Raw genomic sequence first — 21,107 nt, 5'->3', positions numbered from 1 at the left:
TTTTTGATTTTTATTTTTTGTTTTCTTGTTATACTTGGCTGTGGCAAAAATGGATGTATAAGAGGATCATCAGAGTCGACGGAACCACTAATGTATGTGTTGCTGACGCATATCAATATATTTAATGAGCCATAAATTATTCAATGAGGTCCAATTTCCGATCTGGGCCGACTTCATGCGGCAGGAGTGACATTCTGCTGCGATCCTGTTACAATCCGCGTTTCTGAAGGTGAGGATTAAATTGTTGAAGGACTGGTCTAAGTATATTTCCAATAAATAAATGACAGGAGGTTTATAAGGTTAATCATAAATATAAATTATTTTAAAGCCTGAATGTCAAAAAAAAAATAAAATATACATTTAATTGGGTAATGAAACCCCTCTCTGTTTATTCCGCAATTAAAATTCCTATGAAGTATTTTCTATAATGTGTTCTGATTGTGACAACACGCTTACCAAATATTAGATAAGCTTGATCCTACATACTTAACATTTGTTTCCCAGAAAATATTAATTTTTTATAAATATTTGAATAAAAATATTTTTACTTCTCAGAGGCAACACGCTTACCCAATAACAGATAAGCTTGATCCAATATACTTAACATGTGTTTCCCAGAAGAGATTTTTTTTATAAATGTTAGTATAACAATACTAACACAATACAAATACACAATAAATAATCATTTCGGAACATTAAGTATAAATAAAGCACAAGGGAATCTGGATCGTTCAGTTGGTAAAAAATCTGACGATGGGAAACAACTATTTGATTTTATTTACCACTCTTCTTGGTAAGTTTTTGTTGAAAATTAAAATATAACTAATAACTAGTTGTTGTATCCTGTTATCAGTGAACCAAGTTCGGGGACAATGCAAGTTCACTCCCAATCAATTATTAGGCTCTAATGGGGCCTTTACGTACCAGGATGCCAATGGTAATCTTCAATTGCAACTATCATCGGTTGTGCAAGTGGGTGCTACCTTAACAATGTACTGTGGGGGCGAAGAAACCCATACAATCACATGCAAACAAGATAAGAAAATATTCTTATTTGAACCTAAGTTGCCCATTACCTGCGGTACAAAACTTTCTACAGACACGGTCATTCGGTACAATGATAGAAAGGAAGATTATTCCGATTGTAAGAAAACAATGTATTCCATTGGACATAAAATAAAAGGACAATTTCTCAAGTTATATGATGCGTGCTATGATACTGTGAAATTGAGAGCCGTTTTCACACAGGCTACAGTATTCCCTCATGTTGCTCGTGAGTAAAGTCAGTTTGAATGTAATGAAGAAGATAAAAAATACATTTCAATATTTCAGATCTCGCACGTCCTAAAGATATACTGTTTTCGCACGAGCCAGTAATGTCGGCATTTGATGCAAATTCGTTTTCTCAAAATTATATATACACAAGATTTGTAAAACTCTATGGACAATCGCAGAAATTTGTACCACTTATAACTGACGTAAAAAAAGAAGTTAAAACAGAAGTTAAAACTGGTATAAATCGCGGCCACTTGACCGATAGTTCATCATTTCTTTTTGAGGATCAAATAAGCTTGACGTATAAGGTGATAAACATTGTGCCTCAGTTCGCTAGTATAAACGGTGGAAATTGGAAAAAAATTTCGGAATGGTTGAATACGCTGTCATTGAACAGCAGACTGACTGTTCGCACGGGGGCCATGGATACTCTACAACTATTATTTAAACAACCAAATAGACGTAATGTGAACAAACCAGCCTATCTTATTGATGACGGAAAAAACCCAGTACCCAAGTGGATATACAAAATAATAAGCAGCAATGCGCCGGACGGAACTCGGACTCCGATGATTGCGTTCCTTAGCTACAACAATGATAAGATGGATCCGGAGCCCTCAAAGACATTGTGCACTGAAATAGAATGTCCTCTGGTATTCGATATGTCGGTCGAGAGCGGCAAGATTAAGTGCTGCAACGCCGTTACGTTCATTAGAGAGTTGAAACAAATATATATAGATGATAAATAACAAGTTTCCGATCAATTTGGAGGTAGTCTGTTGCTGGAGTGACTTTCGGCTGCGATCCTGCCACATTCCGCGATCGTGCAAATTGATATTGGCTCTCTGTTTTTGTTCTTGACCAAATAAATAAGTGTATTGCATTGGCATTCAGAGACTAATCCAATGTTCGTATAAAATATATATATATATTCAAAATAATTATAAATAATTATAACAATTTAATATTTATCGTCCCTTTTTTGCTCTTAAACCATTTCAATTAAATTAAATATTAAATGGTATTATAATTTCAGAAAAAAGTTTGCAACGCAGTGAAAGAGACATTTCCGACCCTATATAGTATATATATTCTTGATCAGCATCACCAGGAGAGTCGATCTAGCTGTCCGTTTCCCTCAGTTTTAAAGCTATCTGCTTGAAACTTTTTCAAAAGTTGTACTTCTATTGCAGCTCCCATAGGAAAATCGAAAAATTGAAAAAAAAAAATGAAAGAAATATTTTATTTCGCTGTTTTTGTATTTATTAAAATATTCCTTTGAGATATAGTATAAATTATTATATTTTATTTGTTCAAATCGGACAACAATATCATATTGCTGCCATAGAAACAATGGCAAAATGCAGCGCAAAATCATTTTTTTTTTTGTAATATAGGCATAGAAATCGAGATGTAGACGTTTTGTAGTAACTGCAAGGGTATATAAACTTCGGCTTGCCGAAGTTTTCTTCCTTTCTTGTTTTTTTTGTGAGTTTTTTATGTGTTGGGTATGTCAAAGGTCGTCAGCTCAAAAGGAGTCCACGGCTTTACACTGAGAGTGTTTATTTGTTTGTTAGGTTCCATGTCTGTTTTTAGTTTTTAACTGCCATCAAAAGTGAGCCACCTGTGGGCCTGATCCGCCCCATTTCGCACCACTCTGCCTTCCGGTGGTGGTTTTGTGGGTTAATTGGGCAGAGGGGCGGTGGGTCGGTGGGCGGGGCAGCTGGGAACAAACATATAGAATCAGCACTTATTGTTTATTTTCGGTATATCGGTTATCTGCGGTAAATACATTTATATTATTTAGATGAGTACATTCAGTTCAAACAGTATATATTTGAGTCGATAGAGCGACGGTAAAAATACAGCTATGCTTTATGCCCATTTAAACCTGTTGCTATTTGTTTGTAGATTAATCAATAACAAACAAAAAAAAATGACAACTTTTGTATAATTAGCTTTGAATTGAATGGCGTTTAGCCATCTCTGTTTTTTTAAAATACTATAAAGAGTTTTCCATTTATTTTTTTTCATATTCTTTTCGTTTCTGTTGCATTCCATGTTTTAAAACCAGTTCCCAAATCTGTAACTATTTTCCAAGACTTTTTGTAGGTTTTACTTATATGTTTTTCTTTAGGTTTTGCTGAATTTTTAACATTTATTGTTATTCGGCTTTTGCACATTTAAAGCGTTTAATTATGTATGTTTTTGGTTATTGGTTTCTTCATTTATCTTTGCCTGTTTGGTTTTTTAAGGTTTTAATATTTTAATTGCTTACATTTATGCTTATGTATATATATGTATGTATGACCTGCCAGATACTTGATAAACTTGGTTGTACAGTTAGACATTGAATTTTAATATATGCGTCTTTGAACATTTAAGTGAAACCCTTTTGGAAATGCTGCCGTTTACATTTAGTTTTCTTGTTGCATCAGATTTTGCTCTGTCTACTTTATTGATCAAAAAGTGGGCTTTATGTGGCAACTGAAGAATTCACGAAGGGCAAAAGCATGTCCCTTAAGGTCAAGATTAAAATAAGATGCTATTTTCTGGGTGGATGGTAGGTAATAGATACAGAATCTAAAGAATCCTACACAAAGAGAAGTTGCATTGGGAAATATATTGAAGAATTGACTCATTTCCCAGGGGATCTAGAAAACGATTTTTACTATGGGTCCTTCTTTTTTTTTTGTTTTTTTCTTTGAGACACTATGGGAATTTTTTTTTTAAAGAATATTCTTGGGCTTTGAAAATGTGGTTTTCCGAATTATTGAGGGTGTTTTTTTTAGTTAAATATATGTGTTCCTTGGGTTTGGTTTTTTTTTGTGGCCCTAAGTTGAATTTCTCTTTAGGTTTTCGGGGGTTCTTGGGTTCCACTATCTTCCACTATTTTCCTAAGGTTGTTTTTTTCATTTGCAGGGACTTATTCCTTGAATGTTTTCCCGCTGTCTTAGGTCAAGTACTTTATTGGTTATACAAACATACACTTAGATATTGCACTTATGTATCGGGTATTCTGGTTTTCTGGACTCTCATTTCACTTGTATAAACAAGTATTTGTAATTTTACAGTTTAGTATAACTACAGTTACCAGTGTTTAATGTACAAGTCAACTTGACTTGAAATGTATATACTTATTAATAATATTTTCTTCCTTGCCCTTTGGTAGTAACAAATTAACAGACAATACAAAAAACGCGTTCAAACAGTTAGATTATGCTTGCAATTCTTATGCACATTTAAGTACATTATATATAGTAGTTTTTTTTTTTGGGTCTTAAATTGATTTTGGTAACGTCTGACCAATTGTTTTTATTGAGGGAACTGGAAAATGGTTTACAGTGGGAAAAGGCCAGGGTGAAAGGAGTTTTGTTCTGCTTACATTGTTCAATAACATTGATTAAAAAAATTTCTTTACCTTTTATATTCATATTAATTTGGTTTAATTTTTTTTTCGGTTTTAAGTCTTTGTTTTACATCAGTAAGCGTTTGTTTTTTGTTTTCTTTTCTGGTTTTTCCCTTTTTTTTTTTGCGAATGTTTTTCCTTGCTGCATTTTTTTTTATTTTTAAATATTTATTTTTTTTTTGGTTTCTTCGATTGTGTGTGGGTATCAAAAATCGAATGCCACAGTGGTTCCTTAATAGACTAGTCTACACATACCTTCCTAGGACAATCATACACGTACACATATATATGTTATATGCTGGTTAATACTTGTAGAAAATGCTTATGCCTTTATGCCTGGCTGCACCACCATTATCTCTCGTAGAGGGAGGGGGCGGGAGGGGGTGGGTTCGGGCCGCCGTCTCCCTCCACTCTCTCTATATCCCCCAAAAATCGGGGGCCTCTCGTCATTCCGGGGTGAATGTAAGAGTTAACAATGTCAGTTTCGATTTGGATGGTTCGGGCGCCTTCAGGAGCGGTGGGTTAAACGAATTCAAAAATATAAAAATCCATGAAAAACTCACACGTTCAGCCGCACACACATTCACACAGTGATGGGAAGTATCCATTCAAAATTCGTCAATTGCCAAGAACCAAACACCTATCTAGTGAATACAAATTTATTTTCCAAAAACTCTTTACCCGGGAAAGCATCTTCATGAAATTCGATAATTATCAAAAACTAAAAACCTATCTAGGTATGAAATATAATTTGTAATGTTGTATCAAATGCCTTACGAATTTATTTAATTTGGTCTCTCTGCAAAATACAACTACTTTCATCAAACGTATGGAATTTTATTGAAAAATATACATTTTTCATTTATAGACCATTAAAATAGGTTTCTTTATTGCCCGTTAAGGTATAAAACAAATTTAACTTGAAGAGTTTGTTAATTGCAATATAATATAAAAGTAATCACTATTAAATTAAATGTTGTAACTTGTACAATGTGTTTAATAAATCACTTAAATAACATAATTATAAAATAAATTTATAAATATATTATATATTATATTTATAAATTTTAATTTCAAAGAGGTATTTGAATATAAATAAAATAATAATTTACACCAATAATTAATTTTTACCAACATAAAAACAAGACCAATGAAAATAAAGAAGCTTAAGGATTCTAGTGACATTGGTTAAATATAATTATATTTTATTTTATAATAAGGTAAGTTCATTCTATAATTTTGGAAATAAAGCGGATGTATGTGTTGGGTGAAATAACAACGCCCCCCAATCACTGTTCCTCCTCACTCGTTCATAAAAAAGTTAAGCCTTTAATGTAGAACTTCGCCATACAAAGTAAATTCTGAATATTTTATTTAAGTTTCCAGGAAAAAAATATACGGCGACGCTATAATTCTCAACGGGTTCAAGCTGTTACCTAGAGTACAACTGGTGCTAACAACTTCGTGGTACAATTGTACACTAAAGATTATTATTTCATAAAACGCGTAGAAAAGATGTCGGATTCCTGTTTTTTTTGTTTTTTTTTTTGTCAATTTTACTTATGGCGAATTTCTGAATTGCAGGCTTACATTTTTTCTCAGTCACACTTGATTTAGTAACGTCGACCGCTGCCGCTGCTGCCGCTGGCGCATCCGCCGTCCCCGCTACTCCCGCTGGCGCCATCGGCCGCCCACCGCTTCCGGCGCGCCTCCTTGGCGGCCTGCATTTGGGCGGCCACGCGACTGGTGCTCGGCGCATTATCGAAGCTGGCATACAGCTCCACTTCCATGTCGGCGGCATCGCGTGCCGAATTCTGTTGCATCTCGAGGGCGGCGGCCAAGGAGGCCATGGCATAGGCACGGGCATCGATCGGTGGCGGGTGGTTCTGGTGATATGAATGGACACTGGCTACTGTCGTTATGGTGGCTACTGTGGCATCCGAATCCGATTCCTGCTGCTGCTGATGCTGCTGCTGCTCCAAATCGAAACTCACATTCTTACTGTCTCATCCACCCCGGTGGACCTGGACGGTGGCCTCGGCGGACTCCTGCTGGCGCAACTGCTGACGGTACGCATCCAACTCGGGCATCCGATAGGTGCCCAGATTCACCTGCACCATGAGCGTCTCCATGATGCGTTCGTTCTTCATCGACTTGGAGGGCAGGACAACGGTGAGCAGTTCGCTGGGCGAGATCCGGCACAGGTTCAGATCCCGCGTCAGCCGCTCCATAATGCACTCGAACTCGAATTGTGTGTCCTTGTTCGGATGATTCTTCAGTTTGCCCACCTTGTGTTGGGCCCACGCCAGCATCGCCTCGAACTTACGAATCTCGGGCGTCTGCAGCTCCCGGCACATGATCATCTGCACCATCGACTCGGACAGATGGAGGAATTCGGGGCATTTGAACAGCGAGTGCGCCTTGCTCTCCACGAACGACAGGATCATGTTGACCAGCTCGGAGGCGGATGTGTAGCGCCAGTAGTAGTTCTCCAGCGAGATGAGCATCGGGCAGACCACCTCGATGCGCAGGAACTGCTTGCAGTGGTGGAAGCACGCCTGCAGCAGCTCCGGCAGGTCGTAGTGCTCCGCGGCACACAGCAAGCCTGTGAAGTGCATACAAAATATGGCTTAATACACAGAGAATACAAATGAAGAATACAAAATTAAAAAAAAACAAGAGAGAACGCTATAGTCGGGTACCCCGACTATCAGATACCCGTTACTCAGGTAAAGAGAGTGCGAGGGAGATGGAGATAGAAACTTTGATCACGCATAACTTTTTAACGAATGGTCCGATTTGAAAAATTTCTTCTACATTTCGATAGGTATTGATAAACACAATAAAACTGAATTTTTTATTTTTCCGAAATATTTAAATTTTTAAAATCGTATATAAGCGATTGTGGGCGTTAAAGGGGGCGTGGCACCTTTTTGAAACAAACTTGCGCTGCGTAGAAACTCCTAGAATCTGCATGCAAAATGCCAATCTTCTAGCTTTTATAGTTTCCGAGATCTCAGCGTTCATACGGACGGACAGACGGACAGACAGACAGACGGACAGACGGACATGGCTAAATCGACTCGGCTAGTGATCCTGAACAAGAATATATATACTTTATAGGGTCGGAAACGCTTCCTTCTACCTGTTACATACTTTAGCACGAATACAATATACCCTTTTACTCTACGAGTAACGGGTATAAAAATATATATATATTAAGATAGTAATTAACTTTAAGTTCTATATTTCACAATTTGTTAAATGTTTTTTAAAAAGCTTTATTATTAAGATTTTGAGTGTTGTCCCTGATTAGATTTCAAGTAATCTGGTACATTGTATACTGCCTATGCTAAAGAATTCGCGGTTACATTTTTTAATGTCGTTAAATTTATCGAAAATTCATATGCAATTTATGCCCCGGATATTTACAGTTACATTAGGATGTGAGGCTATCGAAATCTAAATATCGATTGGTTTTCTAAATACTGGCATAATCGGCATAAAATTACTATTGAAAATGTTTGAAGCGTAGACCTGAAGAATTCGCGTTACTCATCACAATTTATTCACCTGGTATGGAGACGCAGGTCAGCGGACAGGTGCCCGTGTGCAGGTAGTCGAGCAGGACGCGGAATGTGTCCGGATCGAACTCGATGATGTTGAACTCGGTTTGGGCCAACTTGGCGCGGTCGACCTTTTGGGCGTCGGCGCAGACGGAGAGGCGTGGCATGGCCAGCTGGTTGTTGCCCGGCTTGTCCTTGTCCTTGTCCTTGCTGTCCCTATCTGCAGGCGCCAGTGGGTGGTGTTATCGAGTGGGTTATCGGGCAATTGGTTATCGTTCATCGGTCATAGGTAGTCGGTTATTGGTCGGTAGTCGTCGAAATTAACGAAATCAAAAATTCGATTGCAAAGCAAGAACCGCAAATCATAAGGGGTTAAATCAAATCATTTGTCAGTCGGCAATAAAATAATTGGGTAAACCAAAAGCATTAAGTTAAGAAGTTTAGGTTGAGTGGTGGGAGTTTTTTATTTTTGTTTATTTGGTTTTTTGTTTTTTTTTTGGGAGTGGTGAGGCGTTTGGCGATTCACGTGAGATGAGAAAATGACAAAATTTTGTTTGTTGTTTAATTTAAATTATTTCGTTTTTTGTTTCACGTTGAATAAGTTTTTGTTGATATTAACAGAAGAGAGAAAGATATAGAGTATAGATTATAGAGGCGAAAGAGGATAGTATAAACAAGGAGCAAGTTGAGTAGTGAAAAAGTTAGAGAAAGTCAAACAAGAGTTTAAAACGGTTTTGTGTTTAATCCAATTTTGAACAAAATTGCATAACAGTAAAAATGCAAGCATTTGTGGTGAGTAGTGGTGAAATGGGGGTGGAATGGATAAATATGTATGGGGAATTAAGTATACGAAAAATTATTGTTATTTTATTGAAAACATTTTTTCACCAAAGATCAAGTTGAAACATAGTGTGCGGAATAAGGCATAAAAAAGTTAAATAATATAAACAAATAATTGGCATGTAAATTAAATTAAGCATAGGCATTATACACATAGAAACGCCATGAGGTTCATTATTTTTAGATGATGATATTTGGTTTTGAGGTACATTAAAATCACAAAGTGCAGTATAAATAATACGGATTTTGGGAATACGTTTAAAAGACAGTTAGTTGGCAAATGTACAAAGGATGCATTGTCAAAAATTCAGCAATCGTAAGAACCACGTCCAGAATATTTTATGCGACGAACCAAAGGGTAACGAAATAAGCCACAACAATAAGGAGTACACCACCATTACAGTTTATGGGATTGGTGTTCGTTCGACACAAGACATTCGATCAGGTGTATTTAAAGTAGGTTTCAGGACATATATATATATATATATAAATGAATATATTTAGGTCAGTTGAGATATTGAGTACGAGTACGCAGAGTTTTTAAGTTGAGGCAAAGATGTGCGGCGTGCGTTTTTTTGTAGTTGCAGGTATTAGTAGGTACGAGTAAATTGCAAAGTTTAATTGGTATTTTAATTTTTAGGGCGCAAGGACGCAGACGGTGGACGTATACGTAATGTGGAAATGCGGAAAATCAACACAAGTCGCACAGGAGAGAGAGAGAGATTGAGAGGAGAGAAGAGAACAAAAGAGAGCGGAGAGAAAAGAACACGCATCGATATGGTTGCATTGCACCGACTGAAAACCCTTACTCGAACAATCTGTCGACGATATCCACTTCTTCTTGTCATCCGGATTCAGCTGGTTGGTGTTCTTGTTCCTAATCGATCTGCCCCATCCGGCCGTAATAGTGCCGAGCCGGGAGAATGCCCGCTTCACCATCGGCGACGACGGCACGCTCTTCGGCCGGATGGAATCGGAGTCGGGAACGGTCAGGTAGTTGTTGCTCTTGGGCTTCTGGTTCTGCGGGGACACCAGCGATGGAGCTGGCCGGGCGAAGATCTCCGCCACGGGAATCTGCGGCGATCCAAAGCCCGTCTGAATGCCATACAGCATTTCCTGTAACAAAAAGGATACAATTATCCACTGGACACTCAACACACACATCAATCCGGTATTTATCAATTCAATTACAAAGCTATTCTCTTTTTTTTTTGTTGTGCAACTGTTTTAATAACATTGAATAATCTGAGGGTAATGGACTACTTAATCTATGTACTATTTAGTGTGTTTTTATCAACATAATTATCCATAACTAAAAGATAAATATGTACCTAAAATGTTGTATTCCCATAGCAATATTTTCTTACAGTTACGCTTTAAGTATGGTAAACAAAAGTTAAAAGTTCAATGTCTACGACTCAAACTTATTGTTGTTTAAATAGCAGCACACATACTGTTCTGTTAGAATTAGCTTGCGTCATATTTTGTCCTTAAAAGGCAACAGTACGTATGAGTGATACTAAAAGTTTATCACTTAGACTTCTCCGCAGTTTTGGTTAGGTTATAAAATGTTTTCACAATATGTTTAAGTGGCGTTGATTTCAAAAGTTTATTACCTATACGCACTGTTGAGAAGCTTTAAAGAAGATGTAAATTGCCACCTAAGGAAAATACCACATTGCGTATGAGTAACATTGATATAAATAAATGTTACTCATACGCAATGTGGTGTTTTCTCATATTACTCACTCAAACACACTTTTTTTATGGTGTGATACATATAAAGGGCTAACAAATATTTATGCTTTTAACCAATGAATCTTGCAGATGCATTTACTAACCTGAAATACTCGACTGCGCACTCCGAGGATCGCCCGAACACCGATAAATCGTGCCTTCTGCTTGGACTGACCCACCAGGAACACGACATCGAAGAGATGGGAGTTGGTCAGGCACGATGGTTCTTCGTTCAGGAATACGCGGGTGAAGTCCTTCGCCAGCTGGTCGTAATCCTCGAACTGATCGCGAACGGAATCGAGCAGCGGCGACGAGGGTCGCATGTGGCCTATGGAGAAATTGAAGGTATTAACATATCACTTGGATTTCTTTCATCTTTTATGTACATATATCTTAATTCAAAAATCATTGTTAAGTTATTGGGATTTATTCGCTGAAAGAAATGCTCTTAAAAGTCAAACATCATGCAAAATGTCCTTGAAAATGTAAAATCATGCACATGTTTTAAATGTTAATAAGTTTTAAAGGAATTACCGTTTTAATTTAGGTGAAATACGTTTTTATATCATTAATCTTTAGATTAATTTCATTAAATCTGTAAGTAAGCATTTGAAAGTCGACTGAACCAAGGAGCTTAATAGCAGCTGGCATATGGAAATATTGTCATGAACTAGTTAGGGCAGACCAAGGATAACTTCAAGGACTCCGAAACACATGTCGTTGTGGGGTTGTTTTTATTGCATTTTGAGTGGAATTGATGAAGGTGATTGCAGTAGACAAACACAATCGAATAATTACAATTGGGAGACATGGGTTCAATAAAGTCTCCAGTGGCCACACAATTGAGTAGTTCTTGGAAGTATCTATACAACTGAACAGCTATGTTCATATGTATATTGGCAAAGGAATTGCAAAAGAAAACCTTAAAGATAGCCTTTTTAAATTAATTTATAATTCTACAATATGGTATTTTAATATTTATGATTATAAAATAACTTTTAAAATATTAAGTATTTTAAAAATTCGTTGATTTATTCTTTTATGTGTGAATCGTTGTGAACTTTTTTTAAATATATTATTATATATGTTATAAAAGTGCTTACTAACTTTGTTTAATTTTCTCGGCCAAATGCTATTATTTTGGACAAGGCTGTGTATGTTGGACCCGGAATTTATGCAGTTCCCCAATCGCATTGGAATGGAAATGCCAAACTACTGGAGCGGTAATTTGCATAATTTCAATATGGATAGTTCCCATTTGGGGATCACTTCCGGCTTTTCTCAGTGTGTGGGTGGGTGCGTGTGTGTAAGTGTAAGTGTAAGTGTGCATGAATAAATCAAATTAGATTTGTGTTGTCTAGTGCAACAAATAGCAACAAATAAATAACAAGAAATCCAAACAAAATCACAACAAACAGCAACGACACACCACCACCAACAACAACAACAACAACAACGACAACACGAACAAACAGCAGCCTTGGATGGGTGGTGGTATGTGGGTGGTGGATGGTGGATGGGCGGTGGGTGGTGATGGCTGGTTGGAACAAAATATATACCCCACTGATAAAATAATACCAACATGAACAATATTTCTTGGCCGGACAAGTGTCGGTGTGTGCAGATAAAGGACGAGCAGATTGTCCTTGTCGTGGGCTTAAGGAGAGAGTGGGAGAAAGTGCGATAAAGTGGGTGGGAAAGAGAGAGGGAAGACGAGAGAGATTGCTTCGAGCGACGACTGCACGTTTCCGGTGGGCACAAACACAGCCGGATGTGTTAATGGCGGAAGCGGAAGTGTCAGTGTGTGTTTCTCCCTCTCCCTCTCCCTTGCCCTTCCTTTCTCCCTCTCTCTCTCCGCGGGTGAAAGTTCAACCGAAAGCAAGACAAAACAATTAATCAAACATACTCGTACAGGAACCGTGTCACAAAGGACCAAATGCAAATGTCTTTTTTTTTCTATTTTCTTTTTTTTTTCATTTGCCAGTAATGTCTGCAATTTGTTCTCGCGATTTGTTTATAAATCTCCTTAAAGTCTGACGGAAAATATAAAATTCAAGCAATTTTCTTTAAGGTCGCCAAGGGAAATGCATGAAACAAGTTAAAGTTTTATTATAGAACTTGATGTTTTATCACTTGATGTAATGGATATTCTAGAATCGAGAATTTTAAAATGTATGACTGAACAAACTCTTCTTAAATGAAAATCTAAACTATATTTAAAACTGCTTGGTAATGCAATTCAAAAACTAAGCTCGTATAATATTCTTATGGACGTCAAAATCGATAACGCAACTAAATTACTTAACTTAACTAAATTAGCTTACTCAATAAATAATTAAATATATAAAATTTAAATAAAGTGATAAAAAATAAGATGTGTAATTAAAATATTATTATTTCCTTGGTTTATGTGATCAGTTATTCCTCTCTTGTATAATAATGAATTCAAAATAATTGATTTATAATGTTTCTAAGCTGTATAAGTTTTTTAAAAACTTATGTCGTTGTTTTTAACAACCAATTTAAAACGTTTGGTATTTAAGTATATCCACTTGAAATGCCCAACGCTTTTTCCAAGTTGAATTTTAGAAATTTGCATTTGACCTTTTTCTTATTTTGGGATAGCCAAGGGAAATTTTGGGTATTGAAAATTCATTCAATAAAGCCAGGCAAAAACATGCGGGCCAAAAAAGGGGGGCGTGTGATTGGGGCGTGAGGCGTGGTTGGGGGCGTGGTGGCCCACATACTATGCCTCGCACACAGATGCAACATGGCACAACACGATGTGTGTGTGAGTGACGACGTTGAAAGTTGCAGATGGTGTTGCAGCAATTGTTGTTGCTGTTGGCTCTCATGTTGCAGTTGTTGTTGCTCATGTTGCCCAGCGTAATTGTTGTTGTCGGTGTGTCTGTGTGTGGTAGTTGTGTTGTTGTTGTTTTGGTTGTTGTTTTGGTTGTTGTTGTTGTTGTGTGGTGCAGCATTGTTATTGCAATAGCAGCAGATGTTGTGCGTCGACAATGGTTGCAAGTGCAGCATATGTTGCTGCTGCTGCGCCAACTGTTGCTGCTGTTCGTGATGTGTATTGTTGTCTAGGACTCGGGCATGCAACATTTTGATATATTCATCCTCACCGATGGGTCGCCAACTGCCGCGTCTATATGGCTTCGGTATCTGTCCGGTTTCGGCGTGATTCGATAGATTCATCACCAGATCCTCGAGCATCTGCGATCGCGTCCGCTCCTGCATCCGTGCGAATTTCGGTGCCGAATACGATGCCCTCTCCCCATTCACGATCTTCGTCAGCAGCCATTCCCTATGGAAATTGCACTTTAATCTGGCCTCTTTTGGGGGCATTACTTTCGAGGGCGAAACTCACCGGAACATGGGCCCCTTCTCGAACACCGACTGCTCCCACAAGTAGGGCTTGTAGGCACCCACCTCATCTCGGGTCACCACGGAGACCTCGTATCTAGTTGGCTTGTGCTTAATTCTGGCCGACACGCGAACCTTTTAACGCGGAGGAGAAAAGAGTGAGAAATCAGCGGTCAAATACCTATATATAAACCATATACATATATACTATCTTAGTATTTCAGGAGTACCTTATGACAAACATATTATTTACCAAATAAAATCACTATGAATTATTTTTAAAAAAGTGAAAATCTGAGCAGTAAAATAACTATATATCATTTATTCGTAATTAAACTATCTTTGTGTTTCCGGAGTACCTTACGACAAAAACATATTAATTATTGATAAAATTGCTATATAGTTAAATCATAAAATCCTTGTTATATATTTAATTAATCTTAAAATATTTTAAAACCAATTGTACGTGCCTAAAATGGGACAGGTTTTTTCCAGTTAAAAGAAAGGATATATTCTTTAAATAAATTAAATAAATAAATATCAAATGAATATTCTTATTCATATCTATTTTATCTTATTTTTTAGCAATAAATATATTTAAATTAAGACTCACAAGGATGAAGGTGTGCAGGAAGTGGCTCTTGATGCAGGCGGGACTGAATCGGGTGTTATCCGCCTCCAGGAAGACCACGCAGACGATGTCGTTGCCGATGTGGCGCTTCCTCTGGAGCTTCTGCGGATCGTGCTTCTCGTAGGGCAGCAACGTGGACACATGGAACATGATCTCGATGTTGCGCCAGTTCGTGTAGACGGAAAATAGACCTTTAAAGGTAGTTTACAAAACATCAGGCAACATATTAATGAAGTTTTTTATTATTTTTTAGTTTCCTCTAAAAATGTTACACAGTGTTATATAATGGTGGCAATCTCACCTGTCAGGTCGTGCACCGTGTCAAGGCCACCTTTGTATTTATCAAATCCGCGCAACCGAACTCGATCGCCCAGCAATGTGAGGAATTCGTCGAAGAGCGGTGAATTTTCATTATTGTCCAGAATTTGTTCTTCGGTATATTGATCCTCTTTGACAAATATGACGCCTACTTTTAACTCTGATTTTATAAAAACCTAGCCAAAGTCAAAAACAATACATTGAGAAGGTCTAAAATATAACAAAATAATATAGAAATACGCACCTGATCTAATTTTAATAATTCCTCTGGCGTGTCGGGTAATTGTCCTAACGTTAAAGGTGGATTTAAATTAACTTCTTTACCTAAAGATCTAACTACTTCCTCGCGATTATATCTGCAAATTGTTAAAAATCAATTTTTAATATTTTTTTGAAATTAAATTCATCTGCCAAGATGTTTAAATCCCGTTAAAAAGTAATTTTTTTTAAATGTATATTCTTGGCACTTTTATAAGAGGTTTTAAAGCCATAGTGAATACTATGTTTGAAAAGGTAACTTTTGTAGGAAGTCTAACTTTATATTTATAGAGGCTTACATTTAAAAACAATGAAATTGTAAAAATGATAAATTACCTATCGGCAAACACACATGACGCCGGAATCAGTCCATGCACCGTGTAGGATCCAGCCCGCACCAGGATGCGGAACTGATCCCGTCCGTTGAGCGTCTCCTGCTTGATGGACAGGATGACCGGGCCGAGGTCCTCGTCGCTGGTGAAGTAGTTCCAGTGCTCCGTGCCGTAGAAGTACTTCTCGTACGTCTCCTGCTCCACGGAGATCAGCTCGAAGGCGCCCTGCTGGTCCCACTGCTCTTCGATGGTGGTCTTCTTTCGCGGACTGCAAGGATCAATAGTTTGGAGGTAAGTATGTAGGGTTATAATATAAATATCCCCAAAGATATAATATAACACTGTTGAGTATTTAATTTAATACTTTATAGCTTTTATTTAGTTTTAAGTCCTGGTCACAATCACTGCTGGCTATCAACTGATCTCGCTCTCCGCTCCCAACTCGCACCAAACCCCAACTCTCTGATAGAGTTTGAGAGCGATGAGAGCAAGAGAGAGAGAGAGAGCCCAGCGAGAGCAAGCTCTACAACAACAACTACTAAGGAATACCGTAACTTATACAAACTAATAGGTAGCAATCCTGCTACAAGTATATAGGTTTTTAAGTAAATTTGTTCAGAGAGAGATTTCTCTGTGTATTTTTAAAAACCATTTAAAATATTTATGTATATATCAAGGATTAAAAGGGCGGTTAACCACTGACCTGGGCGTGGCCTCGGAATCCTCGTCGTCCTCGTAGAGATCGCTGCACTCGCGCTCCAGATAGGCATCGCTGGCACTTCCTGCCCGGATGTCCTCGTGCTCCGAGTCGCTTTCGTCCCAAATGGTGTGCGGGGTGGGCATGGTGATCTTCTGGCGGGAGCACTCTATCCAGTAGCCAGGAGTGGGCATCAGGTTGTGCGGATACTCCTCGCAGAACTCATCTGCAACGGGATTTTAGATTGTGGCATAAAAGATTGCATTTTGCACTTTGATTGAAACAAGTTGGCTTTCAATTACTGCTCAACCAAAGTCCCATGATCAAATTAAAGTCGTAAATACAGTGTTGTTCTTGATTAATTTAAATGAACAAAACTGTTTGGCCAGACTTTGGTTTAGCAAATACACTTTTTAAGACTTATTAATTAAATGTTTGGGAGTAATTTGTTTTTAACACCAAAGTATTAAATTAAATTTATTATTAAATTAAATTTAAATTTTATATTTCCTTTTCTTATTATTTTCTAAAGTTTCTAATGCAATCACCCAAAGGTTTCAAGACCAGGTGCCTACATAAAAGTGCATTCTCGCACGTCAAACTTGGGCTTCTTCTCACTTTCGAAACGACTTAACTCTTAATTCGCACTCTGGGTTTTAGTTTGGCTAAGATGGCATTCCCAATCAGCCATCGCGGGTAAGCCCTTCCATTAGAAAAGTTTCTTTGGACCCACCGCCGACAATCTCACTTTCTTCCTGCGGCCAGAGTCTTATGTCAAAAGTTTGGCTCAACTTTTTAGCGGCTTGTGGCTTTTACATTCTGGTGAAACTGGTGAAACTGTTGCCTACTTTGAGGCTTTCAATGGCTGGCAATTCCTTCAACTCTAAACAAAATAATTTAGTTCAATTCAATTAAAATGCAAATACCGTAAACGATGGCGAGTGGCGTCGCGTGAGTTGCCAGTCATAAAGCAGGCGAAACATCCCATTTCCCATTTCCCCCAATTTCCTCATTTTCCCTTCGCCCTTTGCCCCTTGCCCCCTTTCCCCGCCAACGTTTCTGCCCATGATTGAGTTGGAAATTCGATGCGGCGCGTGAGTCAATAATGTGCCACAACTCACTACCCAACGCACAGTGGGTCGAAAGCCAATTAATTGAGTTATTCTCATGGAATTTGTTGCTGTTGGTTAAACAACTGTGATTCTTATTTCCAATCTCAGTAGGAAGATATTATTTTACAACAGCAATTATCGCTGTAATCTTAACATGCAAAAATTTGTTCCCAACTTAAATATTTTTTAGATTGGGTTAGGTTACGAACTTGAATTTGAGTTTAATTATATTATTACTGAGATTTTCTAAAAACATTTTATATTATTTCTGTTAATATTGCTTGTAATTTATCTATATTTTTCATGAACGTAGAGGTATTTTTATTATTAGTTTGTAATAATAAGATTTCTATTATTAGTTTTTTCCACCCATATGTGTTATTTATAAATGTTTGTTTGCCTGCTCAACTCGAGGTATGTGAAAATTATATTTTTGCAGTCACAATGGCATTTTTTAAAATTGTAAAAAAAAATGGTTTCAATTATGCCCTTATCCTTGAGTTTTGAACGGAATTCCTTGATCCAGGCCCACTGTACAATGATGAGGACGATGATGGCGGGCATGACGTTGATGGTGTTTTGGCCCTGGCTCTTCCACTGCTCCAAGGGCTCTTTGTGTTTCTGGTTCGTGTTTCTGCGAGATGGCAGTAAAATGCTGCCCTGCGCCAAGATGGGAACTATGATCTAATTAAGGAGCGCTCACCGTTGCCGTCACATGTGCCACACATTTTATGCCGCAAGTTTTGCCCCGACTACCACGCAGATGCTGCATATTTTTCGGTTCTCTTCCCGGCCAAAAAACACACACACACATAGATAGTCGCACAACCGCACAACGACCCACACAGACAGACAGTGGGAGCCATAAAACGGTGGCCCTGCCTAATTCAAATTTGAATAACTCGCAGCGTGCGCCGCTAAGTAGGCTATGAAATCGCTTGCTCGCCCTGTTTTTCTGCGGTCGTGCATAGACTTTGATACCCTACATATAAACTTGGGGTGACTTAGCACTTGTCACCCCATGGCACTAAAATATGCACATTAATTTTTTAAAATTCAAGAAAGCAATGGAAAGCTTTTTAAGTTGATAACTGATAGATTATTATATTTGTTATCATAAAATATTTGGAGATATTTCTGTTTAGGAACGTCTCAAGGAGGAATATAGGCATCTAAACTTGTTATATTATTCTATTAGCTTATAATTCACTCCTCTTTAAAAAAAAGGGTAGCAATCGTTTTAATCTATCAATTACAATAATTTGTTGTTCTGATTAGAAATGATCAGCTAAGTTATTTTTAATTATTTAAAGCTTAAGTCTTTATAGAAATTAGAACAAGTCATTATAAAATTCAAGGCCTTTTAAGTATTGAGTTGATTGTATTCGGTTAAGAAGTAATAAACAATAAATTAACTCAAATTCAAGGAAAAAGAGAAAATTAAATCTCTTCAATGCCTAAGTTGTGCTAATCGCTCCTAGAAAAGTCCCAGGCATTTCTTAAGACTTTAATATATTTTCTTTTAGACCGTAGGGTATTACGAGGTCTTAGGTTTTCCTTTGCATGGAGGAACCATAAGGTTATGGTTACGATTGTGGATTTTGGCTCGGTCAGATTTTTTGGGGCAGTGCGTGTGTGCGAAGAAATTGCGGGCACAGCGCCCGCGGATGAGCAATATATTTTATTTTTTAAGGCCAGTTAAGACCCCCCACCATCTTGGGTTAGTTGGATTTACGCCTCGCTTTAATGTTTCTCTTTTTCCGCAACTCAAAGTTCCCACACAAATACCAAGCCCATCCGGTTGATCATTTTTCATCCCAGCCCGGCAGCAACTTATCGTATTGCAGCTGCAGCTGCACGGCAGCAACATGCAACACGAAACATGAAAACAAACAACCGAATTGATGGCCATCGCTTGTTGGCCTCCCAGTGGTAAATGTGGAAAAAGTGAGAAAAAGTGAGGAAAAGTGGGGAACCGAAGGCTGGCCGGGCAACTATTTCATCTTGCCACTTGTAATGGCCGCTTGCCAAGACGGCGAAGGCAAACAAATCAGACCAACTGACACCCGGGAATAGCAATACCATGGTGTGGTATGGTGGATGGTCCATAACCCGAGAAGCTCTACGGCAGAGTGGAAATGGAACGCGAGAAGAGCTCCTTCACAACTGGAGATATTTAATGGGCTGCCCACTAGAAACTGAGAGGAGCCAGGCAGTGTATCGCTTATAACATTAATTAGGTTTTTGTCGTTCACGCTTAGATGATTTTTAAGCAGTTATGATATGAGTTATAATATATTTAGTGAATTAAATGAAATATAGTCATATACATGGTAATGATTTGAGGAGTTTCACACTACTTTTCTTAACATGGTTTTTTTCAGATTTACGTCAAGCATTTAAACAACGAGATTTATTAAATTTAATAAAATCGATCAACTTGTAGAACTATTTACTTATCTATTCTTTGCAAAAATAAAACAATAGTCAATTTTTCTAGAGAAATTAACATCAGTTAATTATCTTGATATTTCACTTATACAAAATATTTGCAAAACCTGTGATTATTCTAGATATTACATTTAGAAAGCGAAACTGTTGCACGGCAACTTGGTAAACCTCCATCTGGTGATTCACAGTCCATTTGGGTGTTTGAGCAGAATGCAGGTGAAGATGATATGTGTGGTGAGTGCAAACACAGCCAATGCCCCAAATTGAGATGCGATTGTGTTGATTTGTGTGGCCACACGCGTGTTGCAAATTAAATTCCATTTTCGGCACAATAACCGCAAATAGAGCGGTTGGATTGGCAGGTGTAAACATTAAATGAACCAATTTTAGGTGCATCAATTGTCGATTGTACAGCAAATATAAATAGGTTCCCCTATACCTGATGGAATCAAATAAAAATCCATTTGCTTCAAGCTCAATTTGATTGGTAAATAAGGGATAATTAACCGCACCGATGTTAGCTTGTTTTTTTCAGTTTTTCGCGAATAAGTTTACTATAAATCAAAGCCGAAATGCAAATAGTTACACATTAGTACAAAAAAACACAATTTTAAAATAAATAAATCAATTGATTATCCACTGTCTAAATAGATTACAAAAAAAAACGTTGCATTACATTAAGATAATGCAATCAATTGAATTATTTATTTTAATAATATGTTTTTTGTACAGTTCTACAGTTAATAGTATTTAAGGATAACCAGGTTAAAATTAATTTAGTAGAAATTATCACATAGAAATTATTGAAAATATTGTTTAAATAAAACTATTAAAAGGATCAAATTCGTAACCTTTTGTTTTGTATTTTTTCTAATTAAGCTATTAAGAGAATAAATTTTCATAAAAAGTAAATTAATTTTACATTGATCATAATTCCCTGTTATTTAAATAAAAACCTGGCAGTGCTGGCACATCAATCCATTCTTTGGGATACTTAATCCATTCAGCGTAAATTATGAGAGCGGCTAATCCTGTTTGCAAGTCCTGCTGCGTCATCCACTCGTCACTCATCAACCATCCATCCATCCATCCATCCAGGCAGGCATCCT

At 37.5% G+C, this 21,107-nt stretch overlaps 2 protein-coding genes across 7 annotated transcripts in view; one reads left to right on the top strand and one right to left on the bottom strand.

Annotated features, from left to right (window-relative positions):
• Positions 1-746: 746 nt before the first annotated feature.
• On the top strand, positions 747-2,093 carry LOC108048967. The gene is made up of 3 exons (XM_017129942.1): positions 747-793; positions 854-1,273; positions 1,333-2,093. The coding sequence occupies exons 1-3, from the start codon at positions 754-756 to the stop codon at positions 2,022-2,024; spliced, it is 1,152 nt and encodes a 383-aa protein (XP_016985431.1). The 5' UTR covers positions 747-753; the 3' UTR covers positions 2,025-2,093.
• A 4,084-nt stretch (positions 2,094-6,177) lies between these two features.
• The window catches only part of LOC108049020, a 105,277-nt gene continuing 90,347 nt past the window's right edge, over positions 6,178-21,107 (bottom strand). For 4 of the 6 annotated variants that reach the window (XM_017130025.2, XM_017130028.1, XM_017130027.1 and 1 more), the window contains 11 exons: positions 16,442-16,661; positions 15,743-16,006; positions 15,393-15,504; positions 15,132-15,324; positions 14,813-15,021; positions 14,204-14,334; positions 13,959-14,140; positions 10,932-11,155; positions 9,900-10,206; positions 8,258-8,470; positions 6,589-7,289 (listed from right to left, as the gene is read on the bottom strand). In XM_017130025.2, coding sequence (XP_016985514.1) covers positions 6,691-7,289; positions 8,258-8,470; positions 9,900-10,206; positions 10,932-11,155; positions 13,959-14,140; positions 14,204-14,334; positions 14,813-15,021; positions 15,132-15,324; positions 15,393-15,504; positions 15,743-16,006; positions 16,442-16,661 — 2,654 coding nt within the window. In that variant the 3' untranslated portion in view covers positions 6,589-6,690. Of the gene's footprint in view, positions 7,290-8,257; positions 8,471-9,899; positions 10,207-10,931; positions 11,156-13,958; positions 14,141-14,203; positions 14,335-14,812; positions 15,022-15,131; positions 15,325-15,392; positions 15,505-15,742; positions 16,007-16,441; positions 16,662-21,107 lie in introns of all 6 variants that reach the window. The other 2 variants (XM_017130030.2, XM_017130026.2) reach the window with 2 other exon arrangements.

Source organism: Drosophila rhopaloa, unplaced genomic scaffold (genome assembly GCF_018152115.1).
Source record: "Drosophila rhopaloa isolate 14029-0021.01 unplaced genomic scaffold, ASM1815211v1 contig_3, whole genome shotgun sequence".
Classification (NCBI taxonomy): domain Eukaryota; kingdom Metazoa; phylum Arthropoda; class Insecta; order Diptera; family Drosophilidae; genus Drosophila; species Drosophila rhopaloa.
Note: the sequence above shows the minus strand (reverse complement) of the source record. Positions and strands in the feature narration are given on the sequence as shown.

What these genes read in the sequence shown, in the direction of transcription:
- LOC108048967 (XM_017129942.1), top strand. Translation starts at nt 754, where the DNA reads ATGGGAAACAACTATTTGATTTTATTTACCACTCTTCTTG. An exon ending in TTTATTTACCACTCTTCTTG is followed by an intron (nt 794 to 853) that starts GTAAGTTTTTGT and finishes TCCTGTTATCAG; the next exon opens with TGAACCAAGTTCGGGGACAA. An exon ending in AGTATTCCCTCATGTTGCTC is followed by an intron (nt 1,274 to 1,332) that starts GTGAGTAAAGTC and finishes TCAATATTTCAG; the next exon opens with ATCTCGCACGTCCTAAAGAT.